This window comes from Mesocricetus auratus, unplaced genomic scaffold (genome assembly GCF_017639785.1).
Source record: "Mesocricetus auratus isolate SY011 unplaced genomic scaffold, BCM_Maur_2.0 Super-Scaffold_100006, whole genome shotgun sequence".
Lineage (NCBI taxonomy): Eukaryota > Metazoa > Chordata > Mammalia > Rodentia > Cricetidae > Mesocricetus > Mesocricetus auratus.
This window is the reverse complement of record NW_024429190.1, coordinates 66,649,961-66,670,585: the sequence shown is the minus strand read 5'-3', so window position 1 is coordinate 66,670,585 and position 20,625 is coordinate 66,649,961. Positions and strand designations below refer to the sequence as shown.

Sequence of the window (20,625 nt, the reverse complement as noted above, 5' to 3'; positions counted from 1 at the left end):
TTGAGCAGAGAGAGTAGATGTTGTGTGCACTGCAGGCTACGAAGTGTGCATAAAGAAGCAGAGGCCACTGAGTGGAAGAAGGACCCACAATTTCAACCAGATTCCAGAAGACAGATCCAGCTGCTTCAGTGTAAAAGGATGGCGGCAGAGGGCAGGGACTATGAGAAGAAAAGACATCCATTCATTCAGTCAGACAAAATTCATACGAGCCAAGGAAAAGTAACGGAATTATTCAACTATGATACGCTAACTTGTCCAGTTGGGTTTAACCCGTAAGCAGCCCTTTCTCTGTTCTGGGGGAACGATAGCTCTGAGCATGACCTTTATAAAGACGACTGGTGACTGCACACTGCCTTCACAAGAGGAGAGGATGCCAGCATTAGAAGTAACATATACTCAAAAACATGACAGTAAGGGTAATGGGCTCACCACAAGACATGAAATATTCTAAGATCTTTAAGTATGCCACCCCACTGAGTACTTACCACTGGCTTGTTTGGAAAACCATTCCATTTTGCATTTGACATAGGTGGAAATAGAGACACAGGACTATATGGCCAACTTTTCTTTGAGTTGTACCTGCATGTTTTATACAAAGGTAGAAAATATCATTTTCTTGAGTTACATGCGTGCTTCCCATCTTTGTATACTTCTGTAATGAATGAAACACACCATTTGAAAACCGAGTTAGGTTGTGTGTGGGGGCCTTTACGCCTCAGTGGAGAGGGAGGGGTGCATTCAGAGAGTCACTAGACGTTGGAAGCCCGGCATCATTCGGCCTGTGCTGGAGGCTGAGATGCACTGGCTCTTTGCCAGCAGTACTGCATCTGTGAGCCTGCGTGGCTGGGCTACAGCCAGACAGCCTTTGAAACGCTCTCTTTTCTCTAGGCCCATCAATGGTGGTCAGGATTGTCCTGGCATTAATTTTGAGTACCAGCTTTGTAATACAGAAGAATGCCAGAAGCACTTTGAGGACTTCAGGGCCCAGCAGTGCCAACAGCGCAACTCCCACTTTGAATACCAAAACAGCAAACACCATTGGCTGCCTCATGAACATCCTGACGGTGAGTAGATACAGTTCTTTCTCCGGCGTGTAGATGGTCACTTGGCTTTCAGCTTTGCTGACACCAAGACCTTGCACTCTTGAGTTCACAGTGGTAACATAGGAAGAGAAATACTTACAGAGGCAACTCATTCCAGGTTCCTGAGAGTCAGGCTAAAGAATGCCTTTCTCCTGAGAGGTGGGGACTGTGACAGACATGGTATCTGGTAAACAGCCCTGTCGTCACCACCATGAGAAATGACAGTGACATCACCTGATTAAACTAAGATCCTCTACTAAGAAATAACCATTGCAGGGGAAAAATAGTCCATTTACAGCTAAGTTGAGATACAAAAAAAAGATGGCCACTTATTAAAAACAAAGACTATGCAGCCTTTTCTAGTTATTAAAAATACTCTTGGAAATTTTCTAATGTTTGACTTTTTCATTATATTCTACATTAGATAGACTCAAACTGAAATCTCTTATCATATTTCTGTTAGGTGGATTAGTGTGAATATACCACTGAATTTTATTGAGTGCTCTTTTAAAGGAAATGTAAGCATGGATAGGTCAAAGTTGAATACTTTAGAATAAATTCACTATTTTCTAATTTACTTTAGTGAAGTGAGTCACTTAGATTATCAATTAAGTAGATCCTACAAAGGACACTGATATCAGCTGGGTGGTAGGGTGAGACCAAAGACTAAAGCAGTCAGAGTTCAGAATGTTACTGAGGTGAAATTGGCTTTTGAGTCACAGTTTACTAAAAAGCTAATGTAAGTGACATCAAATTTTGCCACTATAACCTACCTGATGTACCTACATCAATAGAACCCCTTATTATCTCAACAGTGGCCCAGTTTAGATGCAATACATTAACCATTCACATTAAAACAAATACTCATGGTGACATGTCCGTACTTTTCATCTACTCCATATTTTATTCATTCAGCGTTTCATTTGCTTTTCAAGAAGCCATACTGAAATGTTATATCTTAAACTATTCTGGTCAGACATCCTATTTTACGAAAACTAATTTAAGCCTGCCTCTTCTGCAGCCAAGAAAAGATGCCACCTTTACTGCCAGTCCAAAGAGACCGGAGATGTTGCTTACATGAAGCAGCTGGTACATGACGGAACACGCTGTTCCTACAAAGACCCATACAGCATATGTGTGCGAGGAGAGTGTGTGGTGAGTTCATACAACTGTCTCCGTAGCATCCATATTACCCTGAAATTCTACCTTTACCATCACTCATAGGCATGCTTGCAGTTATTTTCAACTGATTTGGTGTTTGGTTTGGTTTGATTGTTTGAGAATCTCCCTGAATAGCATTGACTGGCCTGGTACTCATTGTGCAGGCTGGCTTTGAACTCAGAGATTTGCCTGTCTCTGCTTTCTGAGTGCTGGGACTCAAGGCATGTACCACCAGCCACACCCAGCTCTCAGCTCACTCTTATTTATGAGGTAGCGTTGCAATTGCCATCCTATAAAACGAAAGTCTTTATAGTAGGTTAACTAGTTAACTAGTAGGTTAACACTAGTAAAATACTAAAACCAATGCAGTTTCTCTAGATTGGGAACCCAATCTAGAGGCATTAGTTACTTAGAAAAATTATCTGGCCATGTCAAAAGTGTAATTAAAATTGTTCTTGCATCTTGATTCTTCTCAAACCCACTACATTGGCAGTGGAGACACACATCTTTAGTCCCCAGCACTCAGGAGGCAGAGGCAAGGCAGATCTTTATGAGTTTTAGGCCAGCCTGGTCTATAAAGCAAGTTCCAGGACAACCAAGGCTACACAGAGAAACCTTGTCTCAACTCCCCCACGCCTCTCAAAAAAAACACAAAACTCACATCAAACCTACTACATCCTCAAAGTGCTGCCTATGTGCATGGCTATAGTACTTCTACTGAAACATGGATAGCTTTTCAGGGGTTACAATCCCTCTCCCAGCAGCCATCAATTGCTAATAGCTCCTGAGATAAGGGTGGGACTTCATGAGCTCCTCCCCTCACCCATGTGGAATTTTGGCTGCTTTGATCTTGTGTGGTGTTGTACGTGCAGTCACCACCTCTTTGAGTTCATGTGTGTAGCAGCACTGTCATGTCTACCAAGTAATATTTTCCTACAGATATCCCTTACTTCTGGCTCTCAGAATATCTCATCTCCCACAGTGATTCATGAGCCTCGTGGGGCAGGATGTATTATAAATGTCCCATGTTGAGCATGCCACTGCTTCTTTTTCTCTGAATGTTGAGCAATTGGAGGTCTCAGTGCTAATACAAAAGGAAACATCTTAGGGCTGTGAGCTGCATTTATCTACAGGTTATAAAGAGAAGAATTTAGGGGATGTTTTAGTATAGTGCCCATTTAGCAAAATAGTAGTACTAGGTTCTTCCTCTACGGCTTACAATCTAGCCAGTCATAAATTTTTGTTGCAGTTGTTAGTACAAGGCATGAGCTCCATCTCATGGAGTGGACTTTAAATACAATCAGAAAGTGGTTGGTTACTCCCACACATTTGTGCCACTAATGCACCAGTGGGCATGTCTTGTCGGGCAAGTCATTATTAGAGTTCACAGTGGGGTAAGACTGTTGAAGGCTAGAGCTGTGAAAGCTATCTTATAGAGATGAAGCTTCCAGGTGAATGGAGCTTGATTTCTCAGTATTCCGTGATTCATACATACAGTGTCTTCAGCAGTCGGGTCTTCCCATCAAGTTCTGAAGGGTAACCAAGAGATATGGCCACAACCTTTAATGTTTGGAGAGGTCCATAAGACTCTACTGACCAGTATCTTGAAAAGCGGTAGTCCATACCTGACACTGGGCTTTCTGTTTGATAGCCTGTGGTGTCTGAGAGAGGCATTGATTCCCCCATTATGAAGTAACTCCATTTAGTATCCTTTGTTATATGTATGTGTACTACCTTTCAGTTTAGGATACCATATTGAAAAAAACACAGAGTTCTAAGTTTAAATGATTAATACAGAAATTTCCAAATGATTCTAACCTTAGATACTGAATTCTATGCCAGAGTCAAAGTTGTAGGCAACAAAAAAAGTTCTTGTTTCATTTAGTCTTTTTATAATGCAGTTTATTTTTGTTCATATTCAACTGTTACTATAAACTTATCCATATTACCTGGAACAGTGTTCCTAACATCCCTTTCCTTTTCAATTAGCAAAACTGAAGTATGCTACTGTGTTACTATAACAGAATACCATAAACTGGGTAATTTATAAACCAAAAGAAAGTAAAGTATAACATGAAAAATAAAAGACCCAGAGACAGATATTGAAGTTCAAACTTCAAGCTGAAGATCAGAGAAGCAAAGCAGCCAAGCCAAGTAGATCTTACCCAGCTGAAATGGCAATCCTGTCTCCATGAATCCTCAGAGGCAAAATTCTTAATTCCCATCTCTCCTTATATTTCTTTCTCCACCCAGCCATATCCTCCTGTCTCCACCTCCCTAGTGCTGGGATTAAAGGCATGTGATCCCAAGTGCTGGGATCAAAGGCATGAATTCTGTTACTCTTCACTCTTGTGTAGGCCAGGGTGACCTTGAACTCAGAGAGATCCATCTGCCTGTCTCCTAAATTCTGGGATTAAAGGTGTGTGCCACCACTATCTAGCTTCTACAGCTAACTAGTGTGGCTGCCTTTGCTTTCTGATGCTTCAGGCAATCTTTATTAAATCATAAGTAGTATGTCACCACAGAAAAGCTCATGCTAAGTGAGTTTAAATGTTTTGCTGTTTGATTCTGAAGCTGGAAAGCCCAAGGTGTTATGATGGTATCTCTCTGGCATCTTCCTGTTGAGTCTTCAATGCTAGAAGTTATAAGAGAAAGGGAGACTAGGAACTGAGCAGAGGAAGGGGAAGTTACTCTTATGACATCCCTGCTCTCTTAAAACTGTCCCATTTCTAGGACATGAAAAAAAATCCTTCGTGGAAGCAGAGGTCTCATGACCTAATTGTGGAAGCTTTTTGTTTATTTTGTCTTATTGTTTTGAGATAACATCTCACTCTGGTTCCAAACCTACTGTGATCCTCCTGCTTCAGCCTTCCCAGTACTGATATGAGATAGATATATGCCCACACCTGTCTTCCCACATATTATTAGGCCCTAACCTCTCAACACTTTTGAACTTGGCATTAAATTTCCAACATAACCTGCTTGAAACTAGATATAAATGCTAATAATGGAATGTTACTGTCATCATTTTTAATCCCTACAGTGTTTAGTACTAAATGTATGTCCATTCCCTGCCCATTTTTCATATGCAACTTGTAAGTGCAACTTTATGTCATGTACCACATTTACTTGAAAGTCCTGCCCAGTCCAGAAAGCCTTCAGTAGCTACCTATTGACTGTGCAAATCTAAACGAAACCCAATCTTCAGGGTCTTGCCCAGCTTTATCCATGCAGAGCTTTCACAGTTCTTTCCCAGCATGCAACATGAATTTTCTACCAGCTTTCACCTACCTATAGATATTGACCTCTAAACCAACTCTACATGAATGTAAAAATCCATAACTATTCAAACTTTTTCCAATTCTAAAATAATTTCTTACTGTTTTCCTTCAAGGCCATGTGAGAGTCTCTGGTACTTTGGGGAACTTCATTTTGCATCCCAACTCACTTTTAAAAGATAACACTGTTTTAAAGCTTACTACATTACTATGTGCCTTTATGAATATGAGAGCAACATGGAGAAAGCACCATGCTCTTGAGTGGTAGATTTTTCTCCCCAGAATCAACTTACTTCTTTGCTTATAAATCTTGTTTGATGAATAGGACAATAATGCTGGGAAAATACTTCATGAAACAAAGACATTTATATAATTTGTTGCCTAGACTCTGACTCATTTTGTTATTTGATTTCACACTATTTCTCCAAGAACCTAGGGTCTGAGAAATCATGACTACAATGAAAGTCTGGCAGAAGCTTGCTGGTCCTATGCCCATCACTAAAGAAGGGGTTCATCATCATGTGGGATGTTGTTTACTACTTGGCACAATAAAATTAGCTGTGTTTAACATCTTCTTTCCCCAGAAAGTGGGCTGTGATAAAGAAATTGGTTCCAACAAGGTTGACGATAAGTGCGGGGTCTGTGGAGGGGACAATTCCCACTGTCGAACTGTGAAGGGGACATTCACCAGAACACCCAGGAAACTTGGTAAGATGAGTGTCCTCATGAATTAATCACCTTCTGTGCTATTTGACATTTTGAGACATCTCTTAGAATTTCAGGACTTTTTTCAATGAGTATCACAGAAATAAACAGATAAGGAGTGCTGTATTAGTTCTAAGACTTAGAGGGAAAACAACCTGTGCTATATGCTATTTGAATTTAATCAAATGTGTATGGGATTCACAGTTAATTTTGAGTATGTGTGGCACATACTTTATTATCTGGAAATGTAAAATGTTAGAAAACTTTAAACGTAACTTTTAACATGTTCTATCATTTTCACTTATTTTTACTTTAAAGGTGAGCAATTTTATCTTGGAATATTTATAGAGCTAGCATTCATATATAGCATAGTCTTTAACAGCTTTTTAAAGTAAAATAAAGATACATTGTATGAAAAATGCAAAAAAATGAGATATGATGAAAAATTGATCTGAAGTATGATTGCTCATGTGTATGACCCTTTGTGCTCAAACTAAAGCTCCAAAGCGAGCTATCCTCATGCTATAGGTAATATGTAAGAATATTTGTAGTTTTATAAATTATATAAGGATTTCTATACAATCATACAAACATTTTACAGTATTACAAATATTCATATATTTGATGAGGATTTATTAGTAAACTATTTCAGGAAATTTAGCAGTTCAAGGTAAATACAACATGATATTGTCATGAAAATTCTCTTAATATCCTATGGCACTATCAGAAAAATGTCTAATGGGATGAGAGAAGGCACAGAGAAATTTGGTTTGGGGCTGGGAGTGAGGTTAATAACACTCGCTGCTCTTCCAAAGGACCTGGGTTCTGCTCCCAGCACCCATGTGGTGGCTCACATCATCTGTAGCTCCAGTCCCCGGGGATCCAGTGCCCTCTTCTCACCTCTGCAAGCAGTAGGCATGCAAGCGGTGCACAGACACACATGGAAGCAAAACACTCACACACATAAAATAATAAGCGAATCTTCAAAAGAAGAATTTGGTTTACTTTAAGTGATTACAACTAATAGAGGAGCACATTAAAAGTTGTTCTTCATCCACATGGAGCAATCCTCGTTGTCCATTTTTATACACATTCTATACCCTGGATACCCAACTCTGGTGAATTCTGGTATCAGATTTTCTCTGTGCCTTTTTTCAAATATGGTCCCTCGTCCTTAATGTCTTTGCTATTCCTCTATGATAAAATATCAGGGCTTATACTTTGAAATCTATTTGAAAGCAAATAATGCCACTTCTGGCTGGCTATTTGCATTACTTTAACAAATAAAACAGAATTGAAGTGCAAATGTCACACTTTTCTTAGAGTCAAATATAATTTTCTCTTCATGGCTATGAGAGGATGAAATATACTTGCTTTCCTGAAATTACATTTCTTTTTCTATTTGAGGGTGTGGAATAATTGGTTTTATTTTCAGGATGAACTAACGTAAAGAAACCTCTTTCTGTGATAATTTTTCTGGATTTTGTGTAATTTAAGGACATGATACTATTTTTCAGACCATCTGAAAAGTTATGCTAAACAAGAATCAAAGTCCCAGGAACATGTGAAGTGTCCCTTCAGTCACTCAGATTTAAAGTCGTCAAAGATAATCTAGCCTCCATTCTTTTCGTGAATGTCAATCATAATCATGCAATAGACTAATTAACCTTTTCCAACAGGCAAACATTTAAGCAAGAGATGCCATAAGGAACTCAAGTTTCTGGAAAATGAAATCTGCAAGTATTCAACTTCAAATCACCTCCATCATTTTGCATTCATGCCCAGTCTTGCTTTCATTGACTATTAACAGTATATCAGCATTTGCTAACTATTGTAAACGCATTTTGACTTGAAATTTTTAAAGTTTCAGAACATGTTTTATATCTCACCCAATAAAATCTGTATGGCTTATGGGGTAGTCAATGAAACAGCAAGACTTTGATAAACACGAAACCTCCACTAACTAACGGCATTCTATTTAAGGGAAGACGAGAGGCGTGTTCGTTTTACCCAAAGGAGCCCGTAATATTTCTCTTGCTGAGACAAGAGAAACTAAAAATGTACTGGGTAAGTTGTAAGCCACTGCAGAAAGATGGGCATCCATAAACGACCTCACCCCTGGGCATCTTAAGCATGCTGCATTCAGCGGTCGCTTACTCAGGCAAACAGCACAGCCCCTGTGCTGAGATACACCTTAGGTTTAGGTACTGAAACCTCTGATCCTAAATGACTTCTTCATTTACTCAGGATCCTACTAAATATAAGAGTTGGGTAAGTCTACCTGCAGACAAATGTTACTTATACATATACAAATAGCATTTTTTCTGATTCCATCAGTAATTATACATTTCTATCTAGATTTCTTTGGGCATAAATCCTGGATTATATGAGCTAGATGCTCCGTAATATACTAAAAGTTTAGGTTGCATGATTTCCAATATTTGTCTTTATTTGATACAGCATCTTCCTATACAGCAGATATCCAACTCAGTATCCTCCTGCCTCAGCTTCACAGATACTGGGTTCTAGACAGGCATCACCTCGCCTGGATCTGACTCATTTATTGTTACTGGCCATGAGATACAATAGATCTGACTCTCGATTTGTTCTACTATTGATTTATTTTCATGAACAAAATTATAAGTGATCTCTGATATAATTTTAGGGCTTGTGGTAATTTAAGATTTTTCATATAAGAATGTAAAGTTTCAATAATCAATTTAAGGCTATTAATTTATTTTGTAGTTAACTTAGGTTGTTCATTCAGATGATTGAGGCTAGAGCATTTGTAAAAGCAGTACATAATATACACCTGGCATTCAGTTTCTCTCTTTCAAGTATTTCTTTAAAGTGGGATTCTAAATATTAAAACATTTAATCATGGAAGCCTAGCCATTTATAGTGTAATTGGCTTTCATAACAATATGTAAGCAGAAGGAATATCTCAAACTCACCACCTAACAACTTTTATTCAAACTACCACTTAAAATGGCAGTATGGAAGCTAGAACAACTCACAGAGACTCAGGAAAGAATAACTGTTTGCCTGAATTGCTGATGCAACTCATAGGTCAACACTACCTATGAATTTTCCTCCTCCTCGGTGGAAAAAATTCTTTCCCTCATGCGAGATGTCTCAGAGCTGTAGAGTTAATTCCTGAGATGCGCCTTGCAGTTTATGGATGCCCTCTTCTGCATGTAGGAGCTGTGAGGATGCAGTGCTAGACTAATCATAGTGTTGCCTTTCTTTTCTCTGCTTCCTCCAACATTCGCTACACATGCAAAGGGTACCTTAAGATGTTTGATATACCCCCTGGGGCTAGACATGTGTTAGTCCAAGAAGACGAGGCTTCTCCTCATGTTCTTGGTAAGTGTTTCTGTCTGTCAACTCTGCTTTTCCTTGCGCATAAACATGACATGTCAAAGACACTCCACATGGGGTATGTATGTGTACTATACATACTGTATGTGCAGGAATGAGGGTTATATAGAAATTCATTCACTGGATAGATATTATGTGAAGTTTAATCATTTCCCCCAACTATCCTTACACTAGAACAAATATTTAAAAAGGAAACTTCTGGTTTTGGGAGAAAAGGGATTGTTTCATAGCTCCTGGGGAAAGTTTACAAGTTTATATTTATTAATCGTATTTTGCTCTGTATTAAGAGATAATAAAATGGCATGCTATTAAGGGACAGCAATAGAAAAAGTTGTCATTTATTTGTATTTTGAGTGCTCTGCATGCCAGAAGAGGGCATCAGGTCCATTATAGATGATCATGAGCCACCAAGGGGTTGCTGGGGATTGGATCTCAGGACCTCTGGAAGAGCACAGTGCTCTTAATCTCCAGTCCCAAATTTATCATTTTATGTTCAAAATGACTAGTAGATAGTTTTAGATGGATTTTGGAGAGTTTTTTGTAGATTTAAAATTCTTTGGAAAGCCGCCACAGGAGAATTTTGCTATTCCAGTGTTAATTTTTCCTAATATCTGGGAGCTGTCTGTTCTTGATTAGCACAGAGAAGTGCACTTTCATGGTTGGTTATAATTTCCATTCTTTTTCTCTCTTGTGAGAAAACAGAATAGAGTGCCCTGTGAACAGTTTACAAACAACTATCATGATGTCCCTGTTCATCTACTGAAAATTAGACATCATTTGCCAACTCCAGGAAATTTTGTAGCATATTGGTTTTTATTTACATGAGACACTTTAAAAGTCTCTTTATTTTGGAGGTTAAAGAACTGTTCGTAGTTCTTTCACTGGTTTTTAAAATACTTGTTGTTCATCCTAGAATTCAGATTATTCTTGGAATAATTACCTTAAAAAGTTGAGGGAAAAATACAAAGTAAATGGTTTTAACCAAGAAATGTTTCCAGTGAAATTAGAATTATGAAATGTTTTTTCACTTACTGATAGACACCTCCAGGGTGTAAATTTAATCTATTACTGGATCTATTATTTCCCACTGGAGAAGTGTTATACATTACAGTAACAACAGATCTGAAATGAATTAAGGACTCTATCAATGATAAACACACTTTTCTAACAATATCAGTTGCTCAGTAGTTTGGGAGTTTTACTATCATCAGAAAAGTGATGGCCTGGAAATCAGTTCACCTCTTTAGGGTGGCTATCAATATTTACCAATCTAAAGAGATAGTTTGTATCCTTTCTATCCACAGAGACCCAGCTTCCAAGGAAATGTATGGGATGAGTGAGTTATAATCTGTTAATCTCTTTGACAATGTTTCCAAATGCGTATATTTGCAAACATTATTTTTCACCCGTTTAACCATTTTTATCTTACTTAACTCAGTAGGAGTGCTTCTCAATGGTTTAAATGCCTAATGCAGGGAATGGGGAAATAGAACTAACATTCATTTTGACTGCTTAGTGCTAATGAGGCAGAGAACCTATTGGCTTTTATTAGTAAAATGGAGATTTGCTGTGGCTCATCAACACTGCCCTCTGATAAATGTGTGCCCGTTACCCATTTTCTTTTGTTTAGCTATTAAGAACCAAGCCACAGGTCACTACATCTTAAATGGCAAAGGGGAGGAAGCCAAGTCACGGACCTTCATAGATCTTGGTGTCGAGTGGGATTACAACATAGAAGATGACATTGAAACTCTCCACACAGATGGGCCCCTTCATGACCCTGTTATTGTTTTGGTATGTGTCACACAGCATGTATGTAGTTGGTTTTGTTTATAATAATTATAATTTAACTTACCTGAAAACATGCTTAGTTAAAATATGACTGAATATCTCCTTGCCTTTTTTAGTTTTTTTTTTTTTGGTAATTCTATTTATGTCTCCCTGTTCTGTGTGTAACGTTCTCATATAGTTTAGTTGAATAATTTATATTCAGTCATAAAATTACTATTTTTGATGTCCCCTTTAATCCATGATCATTTTACCTTCTGTACATAGAACTTTCTTTGGCTGTTTTTGTGGTATGAACATATTATCAATGAATTTTCTTAGCATCTTTCAAATTTTCCAAAATGCCAATATTTCCCCTCATTCTTGAAAGATACCTGCAAGGAGTGTAAAATTGGGGTATTACAGGTTTTTGTAGTTTTGATTTAGAAATGTCTTTATATTTACTCACTGTTACAAGCATGCTATTTATAACATACAATGAATCTATAATAATCAAGGATTCTATATCAGCATGTTTTTCAAAGTATAAAAGCAGGTGATGTGGTCTGAGAAATGTACCAGAACATTTTACTATAATTCTATCAGAAAATCCAGTCGTATGAAAATCTGTTATTTAGTTACCTATCGGTGTTTGGACAAGGCTGAAGAGTTACTGTAGAGGAGTCATTGTGTTGTATGCTATACTAACAGACTATGTTAAATATTTGGAGAAGTTGTTATTGCCTTTAGGGACCTTTAAGGGTCATCAATGAGGAAGAGCTGGCCACTTGCAGCAGATGCACACATGAGCTTATTTGATGGGCGTTTGTAAATGCTATCACAGCCCTGAGGAGGGGTTTGCCTCACTCAGCAGCCCCTTAGCGTCTGCTCTGAGAACTCTTGTGGGAAGCAGACCTAGCCCATAGGGGGTGCTGTTTCATCATATATATGGAGCAGGTAGCTTCTATGTGATACTGAACAGAATTGAAAAGCCCTAATAAAGCACACAGAATTGCGGAAACAAATAAGCGATAATGTTCAAAACTTGTAAAGAGAAAATCTCCAGAAATTCCCAAAGTGTTGTTTGACCTACACTTAAACAGAATGTGAACACTGTCAAATGTCAGAGCTCTGAAGGAAGGCTTTTGAGCTCTCAGGTGGCAGCTTCCTCTGGGAAAATGTGAAACCAAGGGGTTAAATAATAATAAGCAGTAGACATGACTTCCTCATTGGCAGAACCTCTGTCTGCTAGACCCCCACGATTTATGCTGAGAGTCTCATTTCTAATGAGAACTCTGAATATGGTGTGGCAGCTTTCTGTGGCTACTTTTAAAGGATTTTACATCATTACTTTAGTTAATGTGAGAACTTTGGGTGTCATTGTTCTCTGCTCATATTCACCCCCATTGCCCTTCTTTCCCTCTCTCTACAGCTGGTCCCTTTCTACTCTCGACTGATCTGTTTCCACGTTGCAGATATACACCTGTCCTCAGACTAAACATGCAATGTCTGATTTACTTTCCCCACCAAGTACATATTTCCCCTCTACTTTCATATCATTCATACATACAGTAATTTTCCTACATGTGAGAAATGGCAAGCATGCGTGCAATGCTTGTCTTCCTGAGTCTGGCTTATTTCACTTAGCATGCTCACCACTTTTGTGCATTTTGCTGCAAATGCAAGAGTTCGTTCTTAATGGCTGAATAAAACCCCAATTTCATATATGCTAGTTCCTTTATCTAGTCCTCTAAATTGGTTTCACATTGTGAATAATTCTGCAATAAACATGGGTATGCACGTAGCTCTATAGTATGTTTAGATTCTTTCCAATATATACACAAGTATGGTATAGCTGGGTCATACAGCTCAATATTTTTTGAGAAACCTCTATACTGGCTTCTCCAGTTTACATGGAGACCAGTGGTATAGAAAGTTCCTCTTTTTCCATATCCCCACTAGTATTTGTTATATCTTGGTGATAGTTATTCTGAATTGTATTGATGGACTCTCAATGTAACCATTTTTTTCCATGACTAATTTGGGCAGCTATCTCCCATCCCTAGGCTGTAGCAGGTTGTCCAAGGTGCTTGTCATGAGATTTCCCATTGTTACTATGCCAACAATCAATGGACTCCCACTCAAGGTGACCCCGAGTTGGGAAATGAACTGCTGTTCCATGGGTGACCTTTCACATGGAGGAGTCCCTTTGTCACCAGAATACCCAATTGGGACTGTGGACTTGCGTCTTTATACCAGAACACTCAGTTTAGCTTTTGGATGTACTTCTGCCTCTCATTCCTTGCCAGGGAGCCATAACTAGAGTTCTGTGCCTGTGTTCTGTGTTATTCTGACTGCTCATTCACCCCAACACACAGAGGTAGCTTTGATTTGTCATCTTACCTGAAAAATGAAGGTTTTTCTCTTTATGCTCATTGTTTAGACATTTTACTGGGGTATGCTCAGTGGGTGAGCTCTGTATTGATCATACTTGAAGTTCACTAAGAACTTGACTCTAGGTAGTAAAATGTTTTATACCACATTTGAGTAAATTTCTCATTATATCTTTAAGAGTTCTACTCTATCTGTATTCATGGAATTCATTTTTTAACCAATTTAGTCTTTTGTAATATTTTTAAAACGTGAATAATTTTCACTTGTCTATTTAAAGTCAGATCCTCCAATCTAACCTACACATAGTATCCAGCATTTTCTTCCTGTCAGTTGGTGAACTTCTTTCCTAGAATTTCCATTCAGTGGTGTTCTGCTTGGTTTTGTGTTTCTTTATAAGTCTACTTGGTATACCCAACATGCCCTTTAAATTCTAGGTCTCCAAGTTGTCTGCTTCTGCTGGAAGCTTCTGTTTTCTCCCTGATGGGTCACGGTTCCCTGCTTCTGTTTTCTTTACATAATACACTTGTATGAATGGTTCCTTGGCTTTGGTCCCAAGGCTGTTAAGCTTTGGAATGTTTGAAGTCTCTTGTTCTGCTTCTCCTCAACCTTAGGCTTACACCATGAATCTCTCAAGTGTTTCTGAGCCCTCTTCACTCTGCACAAAGTCCCCCCATGACTCCCAGCCGTAGCTATCCTTGAGTTTCTTCATTCTGCCATCTTGGAATAGTTTCTTGAGAGCACACAGCATCTCCAACTAACAATGCACAGACCAGGCCTCTGGTCAAGACCGAAGCGCTATTGGGCTGCCCTTCCATGCAGCTTTCTCCTTTGCAGGGAACACTGTCATCTGCCATGGTATCTGTCACATTCCACCAGAAATGTTCTCAAGTTTTGTGGAGGTTACAGTTCCATGTCAGGAGGGAATTCAATTGCCCTCATGGCAGGATACAAAAAGGATCTACTTGGACTGAAATGTGTTGTTAAAAAGTTATACTAATCTAAATCAAATTTCTACTATGCTAATTCAAATTTCTTCACTTGGTTTTGTTTTCTCCTTCATGGATGTTGTCTACTGAGATGCCCTTTCAGGTCTGCTGTCCACTGTTAGCCTTGAATTCACTTTGTATTTCACAGGACTTGTCAAGTACACAGATCAGACATATTTCCCACTCTCCAACGTCTTTTCCTTCTCTCGGGTTTACTTAAGTTGCACTCATAAGGTTTTTTTTTTTTAATGGATTACTATCTAGGTGTTATAACATCAAAACATTTATCTTATTTTCAAAAAGTTTTACAAGTTCATTTAGGTTTATGAACTGTAATAAATTTTATATAAACTAAGTTACTTTTGCACATACTTGTCAATATTAGTTCTATTAATACATGAAGAATTCCCTCAAGCACAGTAAGTAGGTAAACAAAAATATAACCCATAGCATCTGTGGATGATGGATCTGAAAGCAGGTTACCTGACCACACGTGGCACAGTGACTCTCATGGGGTAGCTGGTGGCCCTGCCATCACCACCTTGAAGCTTGTCTATCGGGGCTGCTCTTACTCTCTGGCTCAGCCTGCGGCTGCTGAAAAGCCTCAGCATATGATGCCAGGCTTCCCGAGCAGCCGCTGGCAGACTGCCTTCCCTCACCACTTGAGCCTCTCCAGAAGCTGATTAAACACTCACAATACCTGGCACAGAGATCCCCTGGGCTGAGCAGAGAAACTGAGCCAGTGCAACAAAGGCAGAAGTCATGAGCTTTCAAAACTCACTCTTGGACATGTTGAAAATACAACAATGACAAAAAGAAAATCAATGTACTGATTTAAAAGAGAGGGGAATGGCTAACAATCATATTATTAATGGACAATGGGCAGCAAACAAGCAATTCTTAAATTAGGGAAATCTATACTTAAAATGGTATTTTATCTCACCCAATTAGTAGAAGGAATATTATATGTAGTGATAAATAGAATATTTAAAAGTTAAAAGGCACAGAAGTCTTTAGTTTTCCAAGGAAAATCAGAAGTCCCCACAAAGATAAATCAATTCTACTGTGTAAAAATATTCATTGATCAGTATTGTTTATGTTCAGACAAATACACACAATGCTAACATTTTGAAGGAATATCCCAAAATAATAAAAGTTACTTTCTCTTGTTCTATAGAGTTATGAATGGTTTTTATTTTCTGTATCTTTTTCTAAAATGTTTCCCCCACCCTCTCTGGAGAAAACACGGGCATTATAGTAAATCATTTTATTTTAGCGAACTTTAAAATACACTGAAGAGATGGTATAATTTAAGGCGACCCACTTTAAGGTAACATAGAAAATACATTATTTTGATAATGTCAGCATTTACTCGTCAGCATATTTTATATTCAAAGTTTTTCTTTAATATCACACGCTACCACTTGAGTTGATGGGAACAAAACATTCTAAAAACATTTTCCAGTTTTTAAAATATCAATATTCTGAAATGCTTAGCTTTATAGTTAAGTCTCTAGTTGCTTGCATATTAATTGCATCTCTCTCACATATATGTGTATTAGATCATACCTCAGGAGAACGACACACGCTCTAGCCTGACGTATAAGTACATCATCCATGAAGACTCTGTGCCAACCATCAACAGCAACAATGTCATCCAGGAGGAGCTGGATACCTTCGAGTGGGCACTGAAGAGCTGGTCTCAGTGCTCCAAACCCTGCGGTGGAGGTAAAACTGCATACATTTCTTAGTTTATCATTGTATGTCATTATATGTGATAATGTGCTTAATTATTAGTGTATTTTGAGCATACATACACACATACACCCCTTACTCCTGCTGGTCTCTTTCCTCATCCCATCTGATTCTCCTACTTTCATGTCTTGTCTTCTTTTTTTGCATATAACCAGTAAATTTTATGTCGGCATGTATATGAGTCATACAAAAAGCTAATCTTGCTTTTGCTCTAATGATTGTCTCTAATTTGAAGCTACAGTTGGAGAAATACCAAAAAATTTGGTACGTTTCTCAGATTTTGCAAAAGGATTGATTCCACTTAAAACAATGGCAGACCATATATCCCCCTGATCTTTTCTCTCTGGTTCTTTATGACTTGTGTTCATCACAGTCGCCCCTTAATCACTTTTCTCAAAATCTAAAACTGTCTCCAATCCAGTTCACTCTGGTTGCTGCCTCTCTTCTCCATTTTGCTCTCCATGTGTATACATCACTTTTCTATTAGTAAGATGTAATCAATTGCTCTATCTGTACAGTTATGCTGTGTTTCAGAGGCTAGCTGCCGTACCGAATGCTTTGTATATCCATGTGTCAATATTCACAATGGCTCTGTGTTGTCAGTACTATCTCTATTTTGCTGGTGGTGAAAATGAGACACAGGGATGGGAAGTGGTTTTCCAAAACCATAGGATTCAGACCAGATTAGCTGCATGTCATGACTTCTCTCATTTCCCCAGATCAGATCCATGAGATGGGAGGAACTGATGGAAACTGAGGCCCATCATCTATTTGTCCAGTTCTGCACAACAGATTCTCTAGTATTAAGCGGGCAATGACAGAATAGTTGCAATAATCACTATATAATTAAATACTGAATAATTAAGAGAAAAATATTCATAATAGGTAACTCTGAGTAAACCAAATTTTAATTAAAACTCCAGACTGTGTTTCCACTGTGTTTCTGGAAAGGGACTTTTAAGAATGACACTTCTTTCATAGTTGCAAGATAGATGCTGATTTAATTTGGAGTCTCCCTTCTTTTTGTACTCGACATCTCCATGGTCCTCAGGGTTATCATTGACATTTTAATACACCTGGCATCAACCTGCCTCAGCAGGCCTCCTTCACTGTTCTAGAGGAGAAGATTAGTGCAATTCTCTTCTATTTACATACGAATGTTTTTAAGTTAATGGATGTATAGAATTATATTGTCTTCCCAATTAAAATCCTTCAGTCAGCTGACATGTGGCCCTGAAGACATAAAACCATTCTAGTAGTGTTCTTGTGCAAAGTTAATAAGCTGAGCCTCATCAATAGGGACCATTAAACAAAGCATATTGCAATGGCATTGTGCAAAACAACTGGCATGTATATTTTAAGAATAGTAAATGCCATAGAGAGATGGAGTTTGAGAAATTATTCCTTCTGGTGGAAGCTGAGGAGCCTTGAAAGTTAAATGATTCACATGGTAGAGACTGGAAAAGCCTTGCTGGAAAGGAACATGACAAAGACAATAGCAGGTTTCTAATATTGTGTACATATAATATTTTTAAAATAATTTTATACTAATATGAACTGTTTATGAGTGAAGTATCCAGACATCTGAAATTTGGAAAAAAATGCATGTATGGAAAATTGCAGTTTGGACAGTAAATGTGATGATTAATCTAAATCCATATAGACACTTCCTTACGTCTTTTATAGAGGTTATAACATTTTCAATTTGTAAAGGGTTTTTGTTGTCTCTGGGTTTGTTTGTTTTACAAATGTAAAAGTAGTGAATGTTGGGAGACCTTCTTTGGTCAACCACTGCCTATGACCTTCAGGTTCATCGCTCTGTAGATCTGATGCTTTCTTACCTCCTTCCTCTTCATGCATGACATGTTCTGCACCCACCAGAAGCATCTCGCCTGTCCCATGTTCTTTCCTGCATGTGACATGGATGGCATGTCATTTCCTTTAACCAACACGGTTTGAGCTGCATTGCTCTTCTCAAGGAGGTGTTGGTCTGTAAGATTTCCCTGTCGCTTCCCATCAGCTGAGCTAGGGTCTTCTTCCGTGTGTTCCTCTCTGCCCCTGCAGAAAGGTCATCACTGACTTGTGTAAAGGACTATGCTCAGCTTTGATCGCCACAGTGGTTTTCATAACACTACACTGTGAACATTCCATCTTCACTCCAAAGTACACAGGTACTGCTTACAAAGCTTGAGTAGTTACTAAATACTACGTTCTGAGACAATGGGCTTTTTAAGTTTAAATTCATTTACCATTCTCTTTTATATGATAGCACTCAGCAGAGATCCTGGCACAGTATGTGTGCTCAGACATTTTCTAAAGGAACGCATGAGTCTATTTTTAAATGCGTAGCATGAGTAAGTGGCTAAACAGAATGCATGTTCTGTTCCAGGTTTCCAGTACACAAAATACGGATGCCGAAGGAAAAGTGACAATAAGATGGTGCATCGCAGCTTCTGTGAGGTCAATAAGAAGCCGAAACCCATCAGACGCATGTGCAACATTCAGGAATGCACACACCCTCTGTAAGGAATAAATTATGCGTGCCTGCTGCCATAGCTGGGATGAGGGTGTCCTTAAAGCTTTATTTCATTCAAATTTTTACATTTGCCCGTTCAAGTAGTCTTATCACAAGGAGTGTGTAAAGCTCTGGTCCCCTGCTTTCCCCTACATGCCACTTGTGAAATACAGATCTATTTTTAGCTATTTTATTTCTTTTGATATTTGATACGACTTGCTTTCATCTAAGTGTTACCTTCTACCCATTGACTTTTGGGGGAAGTGACAGGTTAAATAGTAAATACTGAGTTTCTTCCAAAAACATCCATTATTTGAAAGCCTCTACAGACCACACTTAACTTTTACTTTCTTGATTTTAACAATATGGACTTCTTTTGCTGATAGTGATATCTGGGGCCGGTTGTCACGTGTATTTCAACAGGTGAGTCATATTGCAAGAGCAGAATATTGAAAACCATTCGAATCTGAACACTAAATACTCAGGTACCCTATTGCTTAACTACGGAGTTCTGCCTTAGCCTGACTCTCACCTTTCTCCTGGAGTTTCCTGGTTTCCTGAGTTAGTTACATCTTATGTCTTGGTTCATCCATCCATTTCAAGAGGTACTAGTTTTTTCAGGAACTTAAACAAAAAGTCTAGCAAATAAAATTTTTATACAGAAGATTTATATTTAGACACTTAGGAAAGACATCAAAGAGATTAAAGTATATGGTTATGAAAAATATATTGCCGCTGCTCTCACCTTTGATCTCTTGAAGATACATGTGTAATATATATGTTTCCCCTGGAATCTCAAAATCTCTGTCCCATTGTTTGGCTGGACTCCAGCATTGCTGTTGAAAAAATTATTGGTCATTTTGATTCTCAATTCTGTAGAACATTCATTTGCTCTTTTTCTAAATTATTTTCTCTCTCCTTTTTTATTTATCTTTGTTTCATGTTGCTCTCAGTTCTCCCCACCAACCTCCCACCCCACTCCCCAGGAAGAGTAAAGGCTACCATAAGGAATTTTCAGAGTCTGTCATATCATCCCGGGCAAAGCCTAGGTCCTCCCCCAAGTGTCTAGGCTGAGAGAGCATCCCCCCATGTGGAATGGGCTCCCCGAGTCTGTCTGTATGCCAGGAATAAATACTGCTCTACTCTCCAAGGTCCCATAGATTTCTGAGGCCTCTTCTCTGACACCCAGGTTCCAGGTGGTGGGGGTATCTGAATCATTCCCATGCTGGCCTCTCATTTATCCATGTGTTCCACCTTATTTAGGTCAGCTGCCTCTGTGGGTTTCGCCAGCCTGATCTTTGTCTTTTTGTGACTGGGTTATCTCACTCAGGATGGTTTCTTCTAGTGCCATCCATTTGTCTGCAAATTTCACAATTCCATTTTTTTTTCTGCTGAGTAGTACCCCATGTGTAGATGTACCACATTTTCTCTATTCACTCTTCAGTTGAAGGGCATCTACGTTGCTTCCAGGTTCTGGCTATTACAAATAATGCTGCTATGAACATAGTTGAGTCGTCGTTTGGGTATATGCTTAAGAATGGAATTGCTGGGTCTTGTGGTAGGCTCATTTTCATTTTCCTGAGAAATCTCCACACTGATCT

The 20,625-nt window shown here is 38.6% G+C and overlaps 1 protein-coding gene and 1 long non-coding RNA gene across 4 annotated transcripts in view; one reads left to right on the top strand and one right to left on the bottom strand.

The window, feature by feature from the left end:
• Positions 1-20,625, top strand: part of Adamts3 (ADAM metallopeptidase with thrombospondin type 1 motif 3) — a 207,834-nt gene that overhangs the window by 179,430 nt on the left and 7,779 nt on the right. For 2 of the 3 annotated variants that reach the window (XM_040747374.1, XM_040747373.1), the window contains exons 13-19: positions 889-1,064; positions 2,104-2,237; positions 6,106-6,229; positions 9,512-9,592; positions 11,238-11,401; positions 16,317-16,482; positions 18,899-19,031. In XM_040747374.1, the coding sequence (XP_040603308.1) occupies positions 889-1,064; positions 2,104-2,237; positions 6,106-6,229; positions 9,512-9,592; positions 11,238-11,401; positions 16,317-16,482; positions 18,899-19,031 (978 nt within the window). Of the gene's footprint in view, positions 1-888; positions 1,065-2,103; positions 2,238-6,105; positions 6,230-8,209; positions 8,294-9,511; positions 9,593-11,237; positions 11,402-16,316; positions 16,483-18,898; positions 19,032-20,625 lie in introns of all 3 variants that reach the window. The other variant, XM_040747375.1, reaches the window with a different exon arrangement.
• LOC121140870 lies at positions 16,007-19,854 on the bottom strand. Its single transcript, XR_005877818.1, has 3 exons — positions 19,770-19,854; positions 18,351-18,418; positions 16,007-16,471 (listed from the first exon to the last, which is right to left on the bottom strand). It is a non-coding gene; the product is annotated as an uncharacterized LOC121140870 (long non-coding RNA).